This window comes from Nerophis lumbriciformis, linkage group LG19 (genome assembly GCF_033978685.3).
Source record: "Nerophis lumbriciformis linkage group LG19, RoL_Nlum_v2.1, whole genome shotgun sequence".
Classification (NCBI taxonomy): domain Eukaryota; kingdom Metazoa; phylum Chordata; class Actinopteri; order Syngnathiformes; family Syngnathidae; genus Nerophis; species Nerophis lumbriciformis.
In genome coordinates this window covers 28,507,617-28,530,490 of record NC_084566.2, presented here as the reverse complement: position 1 = coordinate 28,530,490, position 22,874 = coordinate 28,507,617, and the positions used below count along the sequence as shown (strand labels likewise).

General features: G+C 40.7%; 1 protein-coding gene across 2 annotated transcripts in view; it reads left to right on the top strand.

Moving 5' to 3' along the window:
* The first annotated feature begins 431 nt into the window (after window positions 1–431).
* The window catches only part of LOC133618569 (zinc finger E-box-binding homeobox 1-like), a 92,977-nt gene continuing 70,534 nt past the window's right edge, over window positions 432–22,874 (top strand). Inside the window, exon 1 of one of the 2 annotated variants that reach the window (XM_061979052.1) lies at window positions 432–521. In XM_061979052.1, coding sequence (XP_061835036.1) covers window positions 464–521 — 58 coding nt within the window. In that variant the 5' untranslated portion in view covers window positions 432–463. Of the gene's footprint in view, window positions 1,813–22,874 lie in introns of both variants that reach the window. The other variant, XM_061979053.2, reaches the window with a different exon arrangement.

The following is a 22,874-nucleotide window of genomic DNA, read 5'->3' as shown; positions in this document are numbered from 1 at the left end:
TACTTCTTGGAATTGTGTCGTTTTATTCTAGTGAATGTGATGGGACTGCCGTAAAGCAGTACAAATTGCTGAAAACATTATGTTCTTTTTTTTCTTCTTGTCACGTTTCTCCATGTGCCACCTATATAAGTTGTCGTTTTCATTATCCATGTTGGTTTACTGTTATCGTGTTTGTGTGGCCCTCTGGCAGTTATAGTCGAGTAGAGGAAGTGTTTAGACGTCCCACAAAGCCGCTTCCGCTAGCGTCCAGTAGGAGGGGCCGTGTGCAGAGGTGTACGAGAAGGTGATGCCGTAAAGGAGACGGCAGCGTCGCAAACCAGGTGTTCCGCGTGAGAAGAGGGGGGAGGAGGAGGAGGGGGCGGGGGGGAAGGTGACGTCGTAAAGCAGACAGGGGTGGGTGAGGAGGAGGAGGAGGCGGGGGTGGGAGGTGACTCGCTGTGTTTCAGACTGGAGCGAGGCGATCATGGCGGATGGCCCCAGGTGTAAGCGCAGAAAGCAGGCCAACCCGAAGAGAAGCAGCGGTAAGTCCCAACACGGTCCGGCCGGCCGCCGAGCTGGGCCGGGCTGACCACTCTCGCTCGGCGGGAACGCCGTGGGAGTTGTTGCGGGCGAGTTCGGGCACATTTAGCGGACTTTGGGGCGGGTGTTGTGGTGTACCGTTATACCTGGACGGCGTCCTCTCTCTCACCGCCTAGCGGTGCTCTGCGGGCCTCAGCGAACCGTTATCCGCTGCTGGGAATAACTCCAGGAGCGCCTCTCCGTACTTTCCTTGACTTATAACGCTTTTCACGACAACACTCGTCCGCTCTTTCACTTTGCTTTTATGCACTTTTTGGCCCACTTTCCCCCCCCACACCCTTTTTTTGGCGAGCTTTATCGCCCTCCACAACGTGGCCGCTCTGCGCGCACTTTGTTGACGGGGAGTGGATGAAAGCTGGGACGAACCTCGCCCCGCCGACCGGAGCGGTTGGCGTCTACCGTTAGCATCAAAACAACTTTGAGGGGGGGTTCTTTGCTTTGATAGCGGGGGACCTTGGGGGGGTGCTAAAGTGCGTAGCTTTCTAAACGAGGTTCTGCCCCGGTGGTGAGTGATGGCATCGAAAAAGAGAGCGATGGGATGTTTATTATTGGATGACCACTTCCCTTCCTCCTCTTCATCCCCCCCCCTCCTTCGCCTTAAGTCCCAAAATGCAGCAAAAAAAAAAAAAAAAAAAAAAAGTCGCCTCGTAGAAGGTAAAAGCTTGGAAGTGATTGCGCCAAAAGTACTTTTATCTGGCATTTCGTCATCGCTCACGACCGGATTGGCTTGATATGGCACCCGTTTGCTGCTCAAAAAAACCTGCGTGGACGTTCGTGTTGACGGCACAGGAAGCAGACCACATGGCACCCACGTCGTTGTTGTTTTAGGCACCTGCAATTCGGCTTTAATTCCATAAATGTTTCCATCACTTAAAAGTGTGGTGTTTAATAAATATAGCGTGTTTTTTTTTCTAAACAAAACATTTTCTGTGTTGTTTTTATACCTGTTTATTTTTATTCCTGCTGGGGGTGGGTGGGTGAACGAACACCTTTTTTTTTCTCTCTCTTGCCGTGCTGACGTCACGACGGTGCGTCCGTACAGGAGCCATCATCTCCACCAGCAGCACCCTCCTCCTCATCCTCCTCATCCTTCCTCATGTTTACCTGAACGCGGTTAACGGGGCTGATTGATGGCCTAGAAATATATATATATATATATATTTCGGCGGAACCGGATCTACTCGCATGTCGTGAGGAGCTCGGAACACATGCTCCAAATGTCAACCTGCGCAGGTAGATATGCGGGGTTTTTCCCCTTCCATCCCCTCTCGTGTTTTTAGCTTTCATTCTCGCGGGATTTATATCATCCTGACCCACTTGTGCGTGTTTTATTTGAATTCCACTCCCTTTTCGGCCCTTTGCTTTGTGTTGGCGTTCATTGTGTTGCTGCTGCTGATGATGATAATGCTGTAGGCGCTAATTCGTGGCACAGTTTGGGCAATGGCGGTCGGTACCGTCACTGCAGTGAAGGAAGGCGGGGTCGCAGCTCAGTCCTGCTCGGAGACAGGTACCGCACGCAAGGTGATGCAACACCTTTCAGTTTAAAAGGTGCGTTTTTTTTTTTTTGTTTTTTTTTTTTTGTGCGGAGGGAGAGACAGGAAGGCACGTGACGTGGGTGGTGCGTTTACGGTCCTTGGACGCTGTGAGGAAATGGAACGTGCGAGGAGGGGTAGGGGAGGGGGTGGGCTCAAGGTGCCGTCATGGCCGCAGGTGTTGGCTTGTTTCTCCCCTCCCCCCACTTCTTCTTCATCATCATCATCATCAGCAGCAGCAGACAGATGAAGCAAATCAGCAGCACGAGGCTGAACCATGTGATGATATAACTGGTCCACCATTAGTACCAAAGCCTGGAAATGGGTTAAATCAGTGGTCCCCGGCCTTTTTTTGCAACATGGACCGGTTTAATGTAGGCATTATTTTCAGGGACCGGCTTTCCACTTGTGCCATGTACAAACCCTGTTTCCATATGAGTTGGGAAACTGTGTTAGATGTAAATATAAACGGAATACAATGATTTGCAAATAACCCATATTCAGTTGAATATGCTACAAAGACAACATATTTGATGTTCAAACTGATAAACATTTTTTTTGTGCAAATAATCATTAATCAATCAATCAATCAATCAATGTTTATTTATATAGCCCTAAATCACAAGTGTCTCAAAGGGCTGCACAAGCAACGACGACATCCTTGGTTCAGATCCCACATAAGGGCAAGGAAAAACTCATCCCAGTGGGACGTCAATGTGAATGACTATGAGAAACCTTGGAGAGGACCGCATATGTGGGTAACCCCCCCCCCCCCCCCCCCCCCCCCTCTAGGGGAGACCGAATGCAATGGATGTCGAGTGGGTCTGACATAATATTGTGAGAATCCAGTCCATAGTGGATCCAACATAATAGTAAGAGTCCAGTCCATAGTGGGCCCAGCAGGACACCATCCCGAGCGGAGACGGGTCAGCAGCGCAGAGATGTTCCCAGCCGATGCACAGGCGAGCGGTCCACCCCGGGTCCCGACTCTGGACAGCCAGCACTTCATCCATGGCCACCGGACCTGTGCCCCCCCCCCTCCACAAGGAAGAGGGGAGCAGAGGAGAAAAGAAAAGAAACGGCAGATCAACTGGTCTAAAAGGGGGGTCTATTTAAAGGTTAGAGTATACAAATGAGTTTTAAGATGGGACTTAAATGCTTCTACTGAGGTAGCATCTCTAATTGTTACCGGGAGGGCATTCCATAATACTGGAGCCCGAATAGGAAACGCTCCATAGCCCGCAGACTTTTTTGGGGCTCTGGGAATCACTAATAAGCCGGAGTTCTTTGAACGCAGATTTCTTGCCGGGACATATGGTACAATACAATCGACAAGATAGGACGGAGCTAGACCGTGTAGTATTTTATACGTAAGTAGTAAAACCTTAAAGTCACATCTTAAGTGCACAGGAAGCCAGTGCAGGTGAGCCAGTATAGGCGTAATATGATCAAACTTTCTTGTTCTTGTCAAAAGTCGAGCAGCCGCATTTTGTACCAATTGTAATCTTTTAATGCTAGACATAGGGAGACCCAAAAATAATACGTTACAGTAGTTAACTTTAGAATTTGATGCCAGCAACACGTGACAAAGAAGTTGGGAAAGGTGGCAATAAAATACCTGAGCTCATCTAAGATGGACTGATACAAAGTGGAAAAGTGTTCTGTGGTCTGACGAGTCCACATTTCAAATTGTTTTTGGAAACTGTGGACGTCGTGTCCTCCGGACCAAAGAAGAAAAGAACCATCCGGATTATTATAGGCGCAAAGTTGAAAAAGACAGCATATGTGATGGTATGGGGGTGTATTAGTGCCCAAGACATGGGTAACTTACACATCTGTGAAGGTGCCATTAATGCTGAAAGGTACATACAGGTTTTGGATGGCAACAATGCCAAGCCACGTGTTACATCAACGTGGCTTCATGGTAAAAGAGTGCGGGTACTAGACTGGCCTGCCTGTAGTCCAGACCTGTCTCCCGTTGAAAATGTGTGGCGCATTATGAAGCCTAAAATACCACAACGAAGACCCCCGGACTGTTGAACAACTTAAGCTGTACATCAAGCAAGAATGGGAAAGAATTCCACCTGAGAAGCTTAAAAAATGTGTGTCCTCAGTTCCCAAACGTTTACTGAGTGTTGTTAAAAGGAAAGGCCATGTAACACAGTGGTGAACATGCCTTTTCCCAACTACTTTGGCACGTGTTGCAGCCATGAAATTCTAAGTTAATTATTATTTGCAAAAAAAAAAAAAAAGTTTATCAGTTTTACCATCAAATATCTTGTCTTTGTAGTGCATTCAATTGAATATGGGTTGAAAAGGATTTGTAAATCATTGTATTCCGTTTATATTTACATCTAACACAATTTCCCAACTCATATGGAAACGGGGTTTGTAAATACAGCAAAAATAAGTGCATGAAAAATACAACTCACTATAATTCTGAATTAGTGGAAGACCTGGGCTTGTTTCTTTGCAATGAGATGCAGATGGAAATCAGCCTTTGGCTACAATCTGTCTCGTTTATATTTTATATGTTAATTAATCTGCATTGTATCATGTCACAAAGTTATGATAAATATAACAAATGGCAACTTCCTATCAGTGTGCATCTACAGTATAAACAAGCTTATTTATTGGTGTGACTAGAGGGACAGGCGAAAGTTAAGTCAGAGAAAATGCAGTCGTTTATAAATTATTTAATGTTTCCCTGCGGCCCGGTAGCAAATGCGTCACGGACCGGTACCGGTCCCCGGACCGGTGGTTGGGGACCACTTGGTTAAATGACATGATAGATAGATAGCTTGGGCTAATAATGCCAAAAAAGTACGTATAATACCATGATAAAGCCATCCATTTATGAGAAAAGAGTCAAAATGTCACGTCGTAATACCGTGAGCGAAATGCCGCAAGCATTAAAGGTGAACTGCACTTTGTTTGGAATTATGCCGATTGCATGAGCGACAAGAAGACGGATGTATTTTTTTCTTAATGCATTCTAACTTGTAAATAAACATAACAAAAGTCTGCTTACAATGGAGCCAATGAGAGCTCCTCTATTCCGCCCATAAAGCCCTTTAAAGTTAAAGTTAAAGTACCACTGATAGATACCACTGATTTTACCCATCCCCTTGTTCCATCCCCTGGGAGGTGAGGGGAGCAGTGAGTAGCAGCGGTCGCCGCGCCCGGGAATAATTTTTTGATGACTTAACCCCCAATTCCAACCCTTGATGCTGAGTGCCAAGCAGGGAGGTAATGGGTCCCATTTTTATAGTCTTTGCTATGACTCTACTGTTATCATGTTTGAACTCACTACCTACCAATCTCAAGGCGGACACTAAGCCTGGAAATGGGTTAAATGACATGATGGATGGATAGCTTGGGCTAATAATGCAATGTAATGTATATAAAGTCAACACTAAAAAAGTGCGTATAATACCATGATAAATCCATCCATTTATGAGAAAAGAGTCAAAATGTCACGTCGTAATACCATGAGTGAAATGCCGCAAGCATTAAAGGTGAACTGCACTTTGTTTGGAATTTTGCCGATTGCATGAGAGACAAGAAGACGGATGTATTTTTTTCTTAATGCATTCTAACTTGTAAATAAACAAACTAAAGTCTGCTTACAATGGAGCCAATGAGAGCTCCTCTATTCTGCCCATAAAACCCTTTAAAGTTAAAGTACCACTGATAGATACCACTGATTTTACCCATCCCCTTGTTCCACCCCCTGGGAGGTGAGGGGAGCAGTGAGTAGCAGCGGTGGCTGCACTCATTAATCATTTAGGTGATTTAACCCCCATTTCCAACCCTTGATACTGAGTGCCAAGCAGGCAGGTAATGGGTCCCATTTTTATAGTCTTTGGTATGACTCTCGGGCAGCACGGTGGAACAGGGGTTAGTGCATGTGCCTCTGTGCCTCACAATACAAAGGTCCTGAGTAGTTCTGAGTTCAATCCCGGGCTCGGGATCTTTCTGTTTGGAGTTTGCATGTCCTCCCCGTGACTGCGTGGGTCATGCACCTGGGGATAAGTTGATTGGCAACACTAAATTGGCCCTAGTGTGTGAATGTGAGTGTGAATGTTGTCTGTCTATCTGTGTTGGCCCTGCGATGAGGTGGCGACTTGTCCAGGGTGTACCCCGCCTTCCGCCCGAATGCAGCTGAGATAGCTCCAGCACCCCCCGCGACCTCAAAAGGGACAAGCGGTAGAAAATGGATGGATGGATGGTATGACTCGGTCGGGGTTTGAACTCACGACCTACCAATACCAGGGCGGACACTAAGCCTGGAAATGGTTTAAATGACATGATAGATAGATAGCTTGGGCTAATAATGCAATGTCATGTATATAAAGTCAACACTAAAAAAGTACTTATAATACCATAATAAAGCCATCCATTTATGAGAAAAGAGTCAAAATGCCACAAGCATTGAAGGTGAACTGCACTTTGTTTGGAATTGTGCCGATTGTTTGCTATCATGAGAGACAAGAAGACGGATGTATTTTTTCTTAATGCGTTCTAACTTGTAAATAAACATAAACAAAAGTCTGCTTACAATGGAGCCAATAAAAGCCTTTAAAGTTAAAGTTAAAGTACCACTGATAGTCACACACACACTAGGTGTGGTGCAATTATCCTCTGCATTTGATCCATTACCCTTACCCCCTGGGAGGTGAGGGGAGCAGTGAGCAGCAGAGAATAAATTTTAGGGCTGCAACTAACAACTAATTTGATAATTGAATAATCTGTCGATTATTACTTCGATTAATCAATTAATAATCGGTTAAAAGAGACAAAATTTCTATCCTTTCCAGTATTTTATTGAAAAAACAAAAACAGCATACTGGCACCATACTTATGTTGATTATTGTTTCTCAGTTGTTTGTAAATGTTGCAGTTTATAAATAAAGGTTTATAAAAACAATTTTTTATTTTTATTTTTTTAAATTAAATAAAAAAGTAGCCTCTGCCCATGCGCATAGCATAGATCCAACGAATGACTAAATTAATCGCCAACTATTTTTATAATCGATTAGTTGTTGCAGCCCTAATCATTTTTGGTGATTTAACCCCCTATTCCAACCCTTGATGCTGAGTGCCAAGCAGGGAGGTAATGGGTCCAATTTTTATAGTCTTTGGTATGACTCGGCCGGGGTTTGAACTCACGACCTACCAATCTCAGGGCGGACACTCCACACAAGGCGACTGATCAATTCCTGACCTGAATCTTAACCACTCTCAGTGATATTGTTATTATAAGCGCTAACACAGACAAACTATTTATAAAGCGCCATGATCACAGAGAGCTACAGTAACTGGCTTGTGTGTCTGTGTTGGCATCATCGGCTGGTGAGCTGCTTTCTCGCCTCATAGCTTGTGAAAGTTTATTCTAAAACATAAATACTGCTAGTAGAAAAATGAGGACTTAACTTGACAAGTTGGTCAATTTTGTCATCCAATTTAGACCCAGAAATGGTAAATAAGACATGTTCTACGCAAGAATTATGAGTCGTTCATCATCTAAACAGAAATATCAGTCGGCATCCGAGGGAGAGCAAACATTGTACAGTAAGTGATGTTGTGTTATGTTTGTTGATGTTGTGGAAGGAAAAAGCGAACATCATAATGTTTTTGAAATTAATACGCCGCCATATGCTTAAAATGATCATAATACCTAAATATTACATGTCATTATTAATGTGCCCATTACTACATTACGTATATACTTACAGTGTGTGTATCAAACCTTGATGGTGGTCTTTGGATGTTTTTTAGAGTGCTTTATAGAATGGAATAGAGCGACTGCCATAGGCCCCATTAAGTGGACTTTTGATCGCATTTATTTACCATATTGTTCGGAGAATAAGTCGCTCCGGAGTATAAGTTGCACCGGCCGAAAATGCACAATAAAGAAGGAAAAAAACATATATAAGTCGCACTGTAGTATAAGTCGCATTTTTTGGGGAAATTTATTTGATAAAACCCAACACCGCTTCACGGTGGCAGAGGGGTTAGTGCATCTGCCTCACAATACGAAGGTCCTGAGTAGTCTTGGGTTCAATCCCGGGCTCGGGATCTTTCTGTGTGGAGTTTGCATGTTCTCCCCGTGACTGCGTGGGTTCCCTCCGGGTACTCCGGCTTCCTCCCACCTCCAAAGACATGCACCTGGGGATAAGTTGATTGGCAACACTAAATTGGCCCTAGTGAGTGGATGTGAGTGTGAATGTTGTATGTCTATCTGTGTTGGCCCTGCGATGAGGTGGCGACTTGTCCAGCGTGTACACCGCCTTCCGCCCGATTGTAGCTGAGATAGGCTCCAGCGCCCCCCGCGACCCCAAAGGGAATAAGCGGTAGAAAATGGATGGATGGATGGAAAACCCAACACCAAGAATAGACATTTGAAAGGCAATTTAAAATAAATAAAGAATAGTGAACAACAGGCTGAATAAGTGTACGTTATATGAGGCATAAATAACCAACTGAGAACGTGCCTGGTATGTTAACGTAACGTCATTCAAATAACTATAACATATAGAACATGCTATTCGTTTACCAAACAATCTGTCACTCCTAATCGCTAAATCCCATGAAATCTTATACGTCTAGTCTCTTACGCGAATGAGCTAAATAATATTATTTGATATTTTACGATAATGTGTTAATAATTTCACACATAAGTCGCTCCTGAGTATAAGTCGCACCCCCGGCCAAACTATGAAAAAAACTGCGACTTATAGTCCGAAAAATACGGTACTAGTTAGAATGCATAAAAACATGTGTGCTTGTCCTACTTAAGGATTGTGAATGCTAGGCACAATTCTAAAATGAGGCCAGTTCCCCCTTAAGTTGGAGAGTTTCATCGTAATGTCACGAAAATATACCGATATTACAAGAAATAGGGCGCAATTTTGTAAATTAAATTGTAGGTAATTTTATTTAAGGCCATACCAACTCAAACACGGGTACTTTTCTATGTGTTTTGGCCTGTTGTCCACACACAAATGCATACTTTTGCCCTTAAAAACTCTTTTGAAAACGCTGATGAGTTTCAAAACTCTTGTCTTCAGCGTGGCGACCGCCATAATACAATGAGAAATAACACTGTCTTAAACAAAGAAAGATCCTGATCGACCCAGATCCAAATAGCACGCGCTAAAAACAGCATGTGCAAACTATAAAATAGCGTGTACTATTAATGGGCGTGTAGTGTAGCGTGTGATCTACTAAGAATGTGTGTGCAATTAAATTGTAATGCAGATCACCTTTTTTAAATGAGGTTTTTGCGGTTTTGGGGTTTTACATCATACAGCAGCAATATAATTATAAAGTGATATTGGTGTTTAGACAATATGTCTGACATTTTCATTTTTGGCAGTCTATATGTGTTGACAAGAATAAGTAGGATGGAGTTGCAGTGCAATCGCCTCCTTTCTCACAGCCGTGTGTATAACTGTGTCAGTTTCCGTTTACATTTCAGACGTGCTAAACAAAAACGCAGTTGAGTTCTATTCTTGTTAGCTGTGTGTGCAAAATAATTACATTTGCATTTTCACCTCCCAGAAATGTGGGCGTTCAGATGATCAACATACAGATATTCATGAAGTTAGCACGTTGTAGTACACGCAAACTTTTAGTAAATCCGGCCGATTGAAGACTTTTTATATGTTTAAATTAGGGCTGTCAAATTATAACAAATTAACTCATGTGACAAACAAATATTACATTGATCATGTACATAAGCTGATTAATCATGCAATTTATTTTGACTGCACATGCTCCTTTTCCTTAACCCAATGGTTACTTGAAAGGTGTGAGTTGTTATATGTTGAGTGATCAAGTCAATGCATACTTCAGTGCAAAGATGAGTAAGGGGACTTCAACTCTTGTGCTCGCTGGCAAAATTCACCCTGACTGGGATTTTAGATAAAAATGCAAGTTTTTGAGCAAATAAATGACCTGCATTCAAGTAGAACGCTTGATACATTTTCCTCGATGACATTCTGACAATAACATTCCATTGGCGTCCAAATAAGTTAATTTAAATCATGGCAAGCAAGTAATAACTTGTGATTAATCCAAATTCTAATTAATGATAAATATGATACAAAATTTGAATAATTTGACAGCCATAGTTTAAATTTAATTTCACTGCTACTTTAGCGCCAACAACGGTAGTTTGGGGGTAAGATCCAGATTGGATCTTCAGCTGATGAGAAAACTTTGACAAGCAACTTTTTGGTGTGTGTCATAAGAAAGGTGTGCCATTATCCCATGTCTTAACTCTTTATTTAACAACAGAAAATGAAGCTTATTTACTTACCAGTGTTGGGTTTCGCTTTGTGCAACGGTAGAGGGGAGTGCATGCTCTTTATAACACGGCCAGGCGACAAAAGGACTCCTTAAAGTTTGACGTCACACTTCTCGCTGCTGCTCTCACTGCGTTTACTCTTCTTAAAAGCCGCCACTCTCCTCGTAATATTTGCACATTGCGCATTTTGTAGATTGCTGTTTGCGGGTATATCTCGCTACATCCACATTGCAGACATGCTACACCTCAGCTCCAAACAATCCAGTGCGTAGTCTTTTTTTGGACGCCAAATTTTTGGTGCATCACTTGTCAATTGTGCACAAATAATAGGCTATATGTAATATATAAACACACACACACACACACACACACACACACACACACACACACACACACACACACACACACACACACATATATGTGTGTGTGTTATGTGTATGTGCGTGTATATATATATATATATATATATATATATATATATATATGTTAAGGCTGCAACAACTAATCGATTATAAACATAGTTGGCGATTAATTTAGTCATCGATTCGTTGGATCTATGCTATGCGCATGCGCAGAGGCATTGTCTTTAATTTTATTTTATTTTTTTATAAACATTTATTTATAAACTGCAACATGTACAAACGGCTGAGAAACAATAATCAAAATAAGTATGGTGCTAGTATGCTGTTTTTTTCCAATAAAATACTGGAAAGGATAGAAATGTAGTTTGTCTCTTTTATCCGATTATTAATCGATTAATCAAAGTAATAATCGACAGATTAATCGATGATCAAATCAATCGTTAGTTGCAGCCCTAATATACATATAGCAGCATGTGGATGAAACTGTACCGGTATTTTTCAGAAGCAGTATACCGGTAGTACAGTTTCCAATTCATTAGTACCGCGGTACTTTATTAGTACCCCAATACATATATATATATATGTACCGCGGTACTTTATTAGTACCCCAATACATATATATATATATATATATATATATATATATATATATATATACATATACATATAGATATATATATATCTTTATGTATATATATATATATATATATATATATATATATATATATATATATATATATATATATATATATATGTATATATATATGTATTGGGGTACTAATAAAGTACCGCAGTACTAATGAATTGGAAACTGTACTATACTGCTTCTGAAAAATATCGGTACAGTTTCATCCACATGCTGCTGTGCGGCGATGTCAAAACACACACACAAAGTGCATACAAGCAATAACATTGTGGAGAGGAAGAAGAGCAAAAAACTACAATTCTTCTGGTTATACTAATAAAGAGGGTGCGTGAAGCGCAATATGGAAGTATTTGGGCTTCAAAACTAACGATAAAAGTGAAGCTTTAAACATGGAAGGCGCAACGCTGCAAGTGCTGCTTTAAAACATGCCTCTTCAAACTTAGTGATTAGTATTACCACTTTTGCTTCAAACTTAGGTTAAGATTTAAAATGTAAGCATTCAGATCTGCACAGGGAGTTATAATGAGTGACAGGTAATAATGTTGTAACACCTTTCCTGCTGTTCGACTCCCATGCAGACCGTAGTCGAGGAGCACAGGGGAGACGTTCCTGCCATGGCCAATTTTTTTCGTCGGGGGTAACACCCTTCACTTTACCCGGCTAAGCTTCGCTTTCAGGTCAGAATGACGAGGCCGCCGATTTTGTGTCAGTCACTTTATTATTAGTTTTGCAGGAAACAACCGGACCCGGTCATCACTCTACTGCGCAGTGCACAGTGCACAGTGCACACCCTCTCTCTTTTTACTCGCCCACTCACTCACTGAAGTCACTCAGCCAACACGTTGCCATTCTCGCAAACACAAATATGCGACTCTCATAACATAGTTAACCAGCTCCCCTGCTGTGGACATGTAGATACGTAGACGTATGTACATGCTAATTAAAACTGCCCAATTAGCGTCAACTAATGCAAGTGAAATGACTGAATTTCTTAACACATTCCTACCATTTGTGTTTTATCTTTAACAATGTGTGTTTTACCTGCTACATGTCTTGTGGACTTTTAGCCATAGATTTGTTTTTAGTTTTTAATATTTACTAATAATTCTATTTTTCTTATTGCATAGACCAGGAGTGGCAACCAAAAATCATGACTAAATTAATATATTGTCAATAAAGCTTTTTATTGTAGTCCAAACCAATCCTTGATAATGGCAGACTATATTTAATATGGGAAATTGTCAATTTTGCTTTGAGTGCAACAAGAAAAGCCCAATGTGTTTAAAGCCTTTTACTTTTTAACCATCTAAAATTGTTCTTTAAATGCAATAGTAAACATATGTTTAATGTATTGTAGTATTTTCTGTTAAAATAAAGCCAATATTGACATTTTTTGTAGTTGCCTTTATCTTGAAAAGTATCAATATCCATGTTGGTTTTAGGATATGGATATGTGTTCCGGGATATACACATAGCAGTACAGGCCAAAACTTTTTCGCAATCTCTTGGCATTTTCTCGATGAGCTTCAAGAGGTAGTCACCTGAAATGGTTTTCACTTCACAGGTGTGCTTGAAGCTCATCGAGAGAATGCCAAGGTGCAAAGCAGTAATCAGAGCAAAGGGTGGCTATTTTGAAGAAACTAGAATATAAAACATGTTTTCAGTTATTTCACCTTTTTTTGTTAAGTACATAACCCCACATGTGTTCATTCATAGTTTTGATGCATTCAGTGACAATTTACAATGTAAATAATCATCAAAATAAAGAAAACACATTGAATGAGGAGAAGGTGTGTCCAAACTTTTGACCTGTACTGTATATATACTTTGATTCCTAAGAAATGGTGATTGTTGAAGGACTGGAAATGACGTGTACACTGTGGCGCAGTTGCATACATGCTACATATATTGCGTTAGTTGTTTACATAGGTGAGTTAAAAAATAGAGCTAATGTAAATCCACCCTGTGTCTCCTCTACCTAACAGCCATAAAGTGTGTGAATGTGTGTGTGAATGGGTGAATGTGGAAATAGTGTCAAAGCGCTTTGAGTACCTTGAAGGTAGAAAAGCACTATACAAGTATAACCCATTTACCATTTAAAAAGATAAGAAACCCCCGCCCCAAATATATTACACTATATATTAGGGCGAGACGATTATGGTAAAAATAATAATCATGATCATTTTGATTGATATTGTAATCACGATTATTCTTTCATTTGAAAATGTTTGTATTTATTGTACCGCCAAAACTCAACTTTAAATATAGTTAAAAACAGATATAAATTAGTAATATAATAATAGAAATAACAATACCTTTGAATAACAAAAGCAATATAAAAAAACAATACAATTCAGTTTTTCCATCTTAATTGTTTTTAAATCTCTTTTTTATCTTTTACACTTATTTTACCACTATAGAGCATGCATTTTGTGTCAAATAAAATGGTATAAAATGTTTCTTAATTACCATATTTTTCGGACTATAAATCGCAGTTTTTTTCGTAGTTTGGCCGGGGGTGCAACTTATACTCAGGAGCGACTTATGTGTGAAATTATTAACACATTACCGTAAAATATCAAATAATATTATTTAGCTCATTCACGTAAGAGACTAGACGTATAAGATTTCATGGGATTTAGCGATTAGGAGTGACAGATTGTTTGGTAAACGTATAGCATGTTCTATATGTTATAGTTATTTGAATGACTCTTACCATAATATGTTACGTTAACATACCAGGCACGTTCTCAGTTGGTTATTTATGCCTCATATAACGTACACTTATTCAGCCTGTTGTTCACTATTCTTTATTTTAAATTGCCTTTCAAATGTGTATTCTTGGTGTTGGCTTTTATCAAATACATTTTCCCCAAAAATGTGACTTATACTCCAGTGCGACTTATATATGTTTTTTCCCTTCTTTATTATGCATTTTCGGCCGGTGAGACTTATACTCCGGAGCGTCTTATACTCCGAAAAATACAGTAAATGCAAAAATCCTCACATTTACTGGTGCAATACATCTTTGGACAATTTTGACCAGTATTTTAGGTTAAAGCATAATAATTGTGTAAATGTATCAATAAGTGCTTTAGGTACATTATGCTTGTGTAAGGTCCTCTTTTGAAACTCATCTGTTTCAACGTCACAAGCACCGGAATTTGCATGCAAGTTGCGCGGTCCATTAATCGTATTTTTTTTTTCTTCGATTACTATATTTTCATGATTGTGACATGCTGAAATTGAAGTAAAATTTGTATTCATTGTCCAGTCCTACATATGTATATTCATTTATATATTATATTAATTTTAATTGTATTTGTTTTCATATAAAAAAATACTAATATTTAGGATGTGGCGGCTTTTATTTTTATTTTAACTTCTGATTGACTGATTGATTGAGACTTTTATTAGTAGATTGCACAGTACAGTACATATTCCGTACTATTGACCACTCAATGGTAACACCCGAATAAGTTTTTCAACTTGTTTAAGTCGGGGTCCACGTTAATCAATTCATGGTCTGTTGTGAATTGACGCTACATAAATAAGACAGTTGACGTGTCGAGCGCGCCCTCTGTTGGCTTCGAATGTATCATTTGCAGGACTTCATCCTGCAGTTGGCATATGTCGTTAGGATAAACACGGCAATGATTTGTGTCTGCAGGTTGGAATTTTGGGGCGTTGATTTTGGCCGTAGACACAAACCCGCTCATGGCGGGATGTCGTACGTTACGACTCGTTTTGACCCACTTTGACTCTCGTGTCTCGTCACAGTCTGTTGGTCTCATTAGATCACGCACCCAATGTGTGTGTAGTCACTGCCGTGCCGCCTCTACTGCATCATATTTTGTCTTTTAGTTTGGAATGCTCTTTACCTTGAGGTGCTTCACTCAGGGCTGTGGAGTCTTATGACTGCTTTATTTCGGTTTTGGCCAATCAGCTCTCTCCTCCATGACATCAGCGCCTCATACATGTGCATAGACTAGTTATTATTTTATCGTACTTAGGTTTTCACATGGTTGACCACGTGGAAGTGGATGCTGCAAGGATGGGGTCAAAGGTGAACTGGCTCTGATTTGTTGTCGTGGTCAACAGGAGCTGCCTGGTCATTTGTGTTACTTTCTCTTTGTGCTGCACGGCCTGGGGCAGTGTGTGTGTGTGTGTGTGTGCGTGCTCACAAATGGAATGACAAAGCACAACAGGACGTCTTTAGCAAGTTAGCATTAACTCCTCCTCTCCTTTTGCCTTTTATGGTTCAGGGGGAGGGGCGCCCAGGCCACTGATGCTACCTCTGTGACTAATTGAGCAGTGCAGCGTGCGTGTCTGTGTGTGTGTGTGTGTGTGTGTGTGTGTATTTGCATTGCATGCATGAGCGAGATAGAGAGTGTGTGTTTGTGGCAAAGTGGGAAACAGCTACTTTCCTACAGGCTTTGCATAACAACACACCGTTTGTCTGGATTTACATGCATTAAGACGGCGCCCGTGAGGGACAAGCAGCACTTCCTGCTGCTGATGTTGTTGTTGTTGTTGTGTTGCTGCCAGGTGACATTCACACCTTTAAAGTTAATGCCTCATAGGTGTAAACAAAGGGAATTGCTGGCTACGTGTCAGCAAACTGTCTTATTTCGCCTTGTTGGTGTCAGGAGAATGTTGTTGTTGTTGTTGCTGACCTCATTTCCTGCGCCACGTCACATGACTCCACGTAACGCATCTGCCTCGCAAAGTCTTATTTTGGCGGAAAGAGGAAGTGAGAGGAGCCAATTCAGCTCGAAACCGAGCGCGCTGTGTCGCTCTGTGTCGAGGCGGCGTGGCCTACGCGACTGGACAATGCCGCATTTGGACGGGCGGCCCTCCAACCCCCACCCCCGCAGAGGTTAGAGGTCACACCGGCTGCCTCTCACGCTTTGTTCGCCTGCAGAGCACATGGGACACATGTGCTCCCAGCACAGTGTGGACGCTGAAGTAATCAGATTACATCTCGCACAAACATGCTATGACATAATTTTTTTCAAGACACACTTTTTGTTTGAATTATCCTAATACACTTTAATTGGGTCGTCTGATTTAAAGACAACATAAAAGTACAAATCTTTAGAGCGATGTGTCGTTTTGTGGGCTTTTAAAGCATTCTATGACTTTGCAGGAGAGGTTTTTAATCTTTGTGTTCTTCTTCTGGTTCTCTGCTGTAATCATTCACCTGATTTGTTGGCATCTTCATCCCCTATTCATCCATTTATCCACCTGAATATTCATGTAACCGCTAAAGCTTTAATCTGTCCTGAGCTGTGAAAGACGTCCTGCGGTGCACCGACACTTTTTTTTTTTCGAGCCCTGAAAGAAAGAAAAAAAAAATGTTTCTCCACTCATTCCCACGTGAGAACACGTGGTCATGTGTAAGGAATTCCACGATGGCTTTTGGGGTTTAAATGTGTGTGTGTGTGTGTGTGTGTGTGGCGGGGGGTGCACGTGGGCCTGTGTGTGTATGTGTCGCCAGCTATTCAAACTGTGTGTGTGTGTGCGTGTGTGTGTGTGTGTGTGTGTGTGTGTGTGTGTGTGTGTGTGTGTGTGTGAGTGTGTGAGTGTGTACGTGTATAAGACAAATCCCTCCTCCTCTTCTGTATCTTAGCGGTGGGAAACTCCTCTCTCTCTCTTTTGGTGGCGGAACAATTTGCATATCTCGCCGTCCTACTTTCTCTTTCTTCTTCCCAGCCTGAGAGGCTGAAAAGAAGCAGTTGAGTGCAGCAAAGTTTCATTTAAGCGAAGCAGCAACCACTTACACCTAAACTACATACCAGGAAAACCTTGTTTAAATTGCCTTTATTTTTACTCACCTTTCTCTGCACATTCCTAGTTAAGTTTTACAATGTTTTTTTAACATTGTTTACATATAATTTGTATATATATATTGAGCAGTGATATATATATATATATATATATATATATATATATATATATATATATATATATATATATATATATATATATATATATATATATATATATGTATGTGTGGGAAAAAAATCACAAGACTACTTCATCTCTGAGATGAAGTAGTCTTGTGATTTTTTTCCCACACATACATATATTGCGCTCTACTACGGTATCGAGCACTATTTTTTGGATAACCTTATTAAGACATATATATATATATATATATATATATATATATATATATATATATATATATATATATATATATATATATATATATATATATCATGCCTAAAACCTATGTGAATAGGGGTAGTGTCAGTGCCTATTTCGTTCTCAATATGCTGATACGCAGAGGAAATGGATTCCAACATTAGCATGGATGTCATCATGGCAATGTGAAACGTATGGAGACAAATCACATGATAAAATAATTCCTCTTTCGTGTAGCCCAGTGTTTTTCAACCACTGTGCCGCGGCCGTGAGATACAGTCTAGTGTGCCGTGGGAGATTATCTAATTTCACCGATTTGGGGTAAAAAATATTTTTTGCAAACCATTAATTATAGTCTGTAAATGATGTGTTGTCGAGAGCTCGACAGAGTAACCGTGTAATACTCTTCCATATCAGTAGGTGGCAGCAGGTAGCTAATTGCTTTGTAGATTTCGAAAACAGCGGGAGGCAGCGTGGAGGTAAAAGGGTGTCTAATGCTTTAACCAAAAATAAATAAAAGGTGAGTTCCCCTAAGAAAAGGCATTGAAGCTTAGGGAAGGCTATGCAGAACGAAAGTAAAACTGAACTGGCTACAAAGTAAACAAAAACAGAATGCTGGACGACAGCAAAGACTTACTGTGGAGCAAAGATGGTGTCCACAATGTAACATCCGAACATGACATGACAATCGACAAAGTCCCCACGAAGAAGGATAAAAACAAAGTAGATGTGGGAAATATCGCTCAAAGGAAGACCTGAAACTGCTCCAGGAAAATACCAAAAAAAGTGAAAAAGCCACCAAAATTGGAGTGCAAGACAATAACTAAAACACTACACACAGGAAAACAGCAAAAAACTCCAAATAAGTCATGGCGTGATGTGACAGGTGGTGACAGTACACCTACTTTGAGACAAGAGCTATATTGATGCATGGTTGGTTATGGTTTAAAGTCATATCCAACAATTGCGACAACGACTTTTTACTGTCAACTGAGTTTCGTTGTTTAATGATTTCTGCTGGTGGTGTGCCTTCGGATTTTGTCAACACAAAAAATGTGCCTTGGCTCAAAAAAGGTTGAAAATCACTGGTGTAGCCTATCAGCATACCTTGGTAAATTGTCTCCTCTTTAGTTTTGGGCGTACATTAGGCTGCTAAGCATGCTCTACTTATTTTCACCAGTATAACCATTGCTAGCGTTGGTTGTAGTTTGTTGTAGTCTTTGTTTTCTGGTAGTACGGACAATAACCATATGATTGTCATTTGTTGTGATATTGTACGCAGGCATGATGTACTTCTTCTTGAAAATAGCCTAATTTCTGTGTAAAATGTGTTGGTTAGAGATTTGTTATTAACAAAACGCTTGTCTATTCAGCTATTACGGTCCAGGACCTCAACCCCTAGTAAGAGGCAGTGGAAGTTTGTAGTTCCTTGGAGTAGTCCAGTCCATCGAGCTGGATTCGGCTGTGTATCTGGCAACCTCAGTCAGGGAGACGGGGAGGGGACTACAGAATTATGACCGTGATTGCAGTACCATTTCTGGCCATATTATTACATATGGCACCTTTTAAAAAACAAATAACTGTCACGTGGGGGTTGCAGCTTGCTGCGGTTCGTTCTCTCAATGCAACAATTGACGGCTCCGGACGACAGCGTGAAGGTAGGCTTTGGTTTATTAAACATAAATAATTCAAACTACCAACAGTGCAGGCTACACAACAAAAAGAAAGGCAGGCGTGCCTAAAACACGAGAGGCTAATCACTTAAACAGATGCTATGACATGGAACTACAAAACTTACTTGGTGACAGGCGTGATACAAATAATGAATCCACACCGAGTGACCGGAAAAGGCAGAACTAAATAGAGTCTCTGATGAGCAACAGGTGCGCGAAAAGGCAGGTGAAAATCATAAGTAACCATGGTGACTAAACTCAGGAAGTGCATAACCAGGAACTAAAAGGAGTCCAAAACAAACCGATAACACAAAATATGATCCGACCACGGATCATGACAATAACACATTCAAAATGATATACTTTGTAGAATAAACATTGTAGATAACTGTTACATGTACCTCAAGTTGAAAATAAATGTGCATATGAAAGCAACATAGGTATTATTAACAGAGTAATATGGCAGAAATAAAATAACATAAATAGAAATAAATGTAAAAATGTGAAAGATGGCCATAAGATGTAACTGCACTTTTTGTCCTAGTATACAGCAAGAGCGTTGATGTATAAGAGGTCGAGTCTTACACATATTAGAGAACACCTCTCAACTATTTGAAAGTTTGGCAATTAAATATGACAACGCTGCAGTGCTAAATGCTGGTCAATTTTTTAGGGCATTATGTAAAGTGACAAGGGCGGTCTGCAGCGGTTGCCGTGGTTACATTTGAGCCCTGTAAATATAATTTCCAGCTGAGTGTAGCGTACTTTTCGGACTATAAGTCGCAGTTTTTTTTCATAGTTTGGCCGGGGGTGCGACTTATACTCAGGAGCGACCTATGTGTGGAATTATTAACACATTACCGTAAAATATCAAATAATATTATTTAGCTCATTCACGTAAGAGACTAGACGTATAAGATTTCATGGGATTTAGCGATCAGATTGTTTGGTAAACGTATAGCATGTTCTATATGTTATAGTTATTTGAATGACTCTTACCATAATATGTTACGTTAACATACCAGGCACGTTCTCAGTTGGTTATTTATGCTTCATATAACGTACACTTATTCAGCCTGTTGTTCACTATTCTTTATTTATTTTAAATTGCCTTTCAAATGTCTATTCTTGGTGTTGGGTTTTATCAAATAAATTTCCCCCAAAAATGCGACTTATATATGTTTTTTTCCTTCTTTATTATGCATTTTCGGCCGTGTGACTTATACTCCGGAGCGACTTATACTCCGAAAAATACGGTAGATGAAAACATACTTGATTTATTTAAGACTTACAAAGCAGGTGTTGAGATTAAAAACTTCCCTGCTGTAAGATGTTGCACATGTTAAGCTTTTGTGTTAACAAAAATTGTAATAGGAATTATTTTTTAAACATCTTTATGTACACCAATTACATACAGTACCGATAAGAGTACCGTTAAATACCGGTATCAATAAGGTTGTCAGGAAGTGTTGGTGATGAACCACAAGATGCAGAGATGGCAGGCTTGATGCAGGAAAACATGACTTTTAATTTCAAAAATAAAATGCAGGAAAACAGGAATCAGGAACCAGGAAACAGGCAAACTAGAAACAGCTAACAGGAAACAGCAAACAATACTTCAGGAGGGCGAGGCAGGTATAAATAGTAGTCGGCTGATTGACGCCAGGTGTGGCCAGGCTGCCAGCCGCAGGTGAGGGGAAACAGCGCTCAGGGAGACAAGCAGGAAACTCAACCAAAATAAGAGCGCTGACAGGAAATAAAACACAAACACAGAGGAAAAACTAAAACATACCCAAACGGTCAGTGACAAGCCTGACAAAGGTATTGTATCGATACAATCCTAATAAGTGTCCTTAATTAACAATATTGCAGTCTAAAACAGCACATTTGTCAATATAAACAGGCAGGGTGTCCCCCTAATGTAACTGACTGTGGGGCACAGCCAGGTCAAATTCATAGCCACCCCAACTTCAAAATAGTAAAAAAAAAAAAAATTAAAATAGGGTTGTACGGTATACCCATACGAATAATGTACCGTGATATTAATGAATTAAAAACAGTACTATAGTGCTTCTGAAAAATTCGGGTACTTTTTTTTTCCGGACATGAAGTTGCGTCGTCGTGACATCGCTGGTAAAACGTGCAGAGGCGCATATGAGGCAACACACATGCACTGAGTACTTACAAGCAGACACAGTGTGGAGACAGAAAAGGGAGAATGGATGCATTTGGGCTTAAAAACGAACGATAAAGTTGAAGCTATAAACACTGAAGCCTCGCCCTGGAAAAGGTGCTTTAAAACATAGCCAGCTTGCGGCTAACGTCCATCGGCAGTGTTTTAGCTATTTATGTAAACGTATGTAAAATATCAAACGTCATTTGTAAATGATATAACAATATATGTTAATACTGGGTGAGTCTGGGTGTCATCTGAGACAGCAAACTGCCATTCCAATCTCACATCAATAACGTAATTCGCACTGCTTATTTCCACCTGCGTAATATTAACCGGCTCCACCCCTGTCTTACTATCCATGCTGCCTGCATCTTTGTTCACAGTCAGGTCACCTCCCGCATTGATTACTGTAAATCCCTTCTCTTTGGCTTCACCCAGGAGTCCCTCCACAAGCTCCAACTGGTCCATAACTCTGCTGCCCGAATCATAACCAAACCCCCTCATTCCATCACATCACACCCATCTTGCAAACATTTCACTGGCTCCCGGTTAGGCAAAGAATTAAAAAAATCCATCTATATACCTTCAAGGCCATCCACAATTTAACCCCTCCTTATTCGTCCGACTTTCTCCACATCATTACTTCAGCACGCTCCCTCAGATCCTCCTCTTCCATACACCTTGCTGTGCCATCAACCCGCCTCCTCACCATGGGGAGCAGAGCTTTCAGTTACTCTGTTCTCAAACTTTGGAATTCTCTCCCACCTGAAATCCGCATTATTGACTGCCTTCATACATTTAAATCAAGACTCAAAACCCATTTGTTAGGGGTGTAACTGTACGTGTATTTGTATTGAACTGTTTCGCTACGGGGGATTTGGTTCGGTTCGGAGGTGTACCGAACGAGTTTCCACACGAACATATTAAGTAGCCGCCTCCGCTTCCTTCTGCCTCTGTCTCTGTCAGGACTCTACACAGCATCCAGCATTGTCCCACCCACACAACCATCTGATTGGTTACAAACAGAGCAGTAACAGCCAATCAGCAGTGCGTATTCAGAGCGCATGTAGTCAGTGCTTAGCGTTTAGCAGGTAAGCATCAGGCAGCGGACCTCCCAGTCAACTACTAGTAACATCACTATGAGCCCGTTGACCTTCTAGAAATATAAAAGGCAGTTCAGCTCGCTCGCAGTCCTGACTTGAGGTGAAGGCTAATTCGCTTTTAGCGTAACGTTAGCTCATTTTGGTGTGTGTGTGTGTGTGTGTGTGTGTTACGGACAGCAAAGCCCTGTCTGTCTGTTATTTCACTTTACCTTTTTCTGTGTTGATTGAGCTGTGTTGAAGCAGCAAAAAAGGACATAATGTTAAATGAAGAGTTTCTGTCTCTGATAGTTGATATAATAATGTAACTGCATCATTAAGCCTACATTAACTCCATGGTGT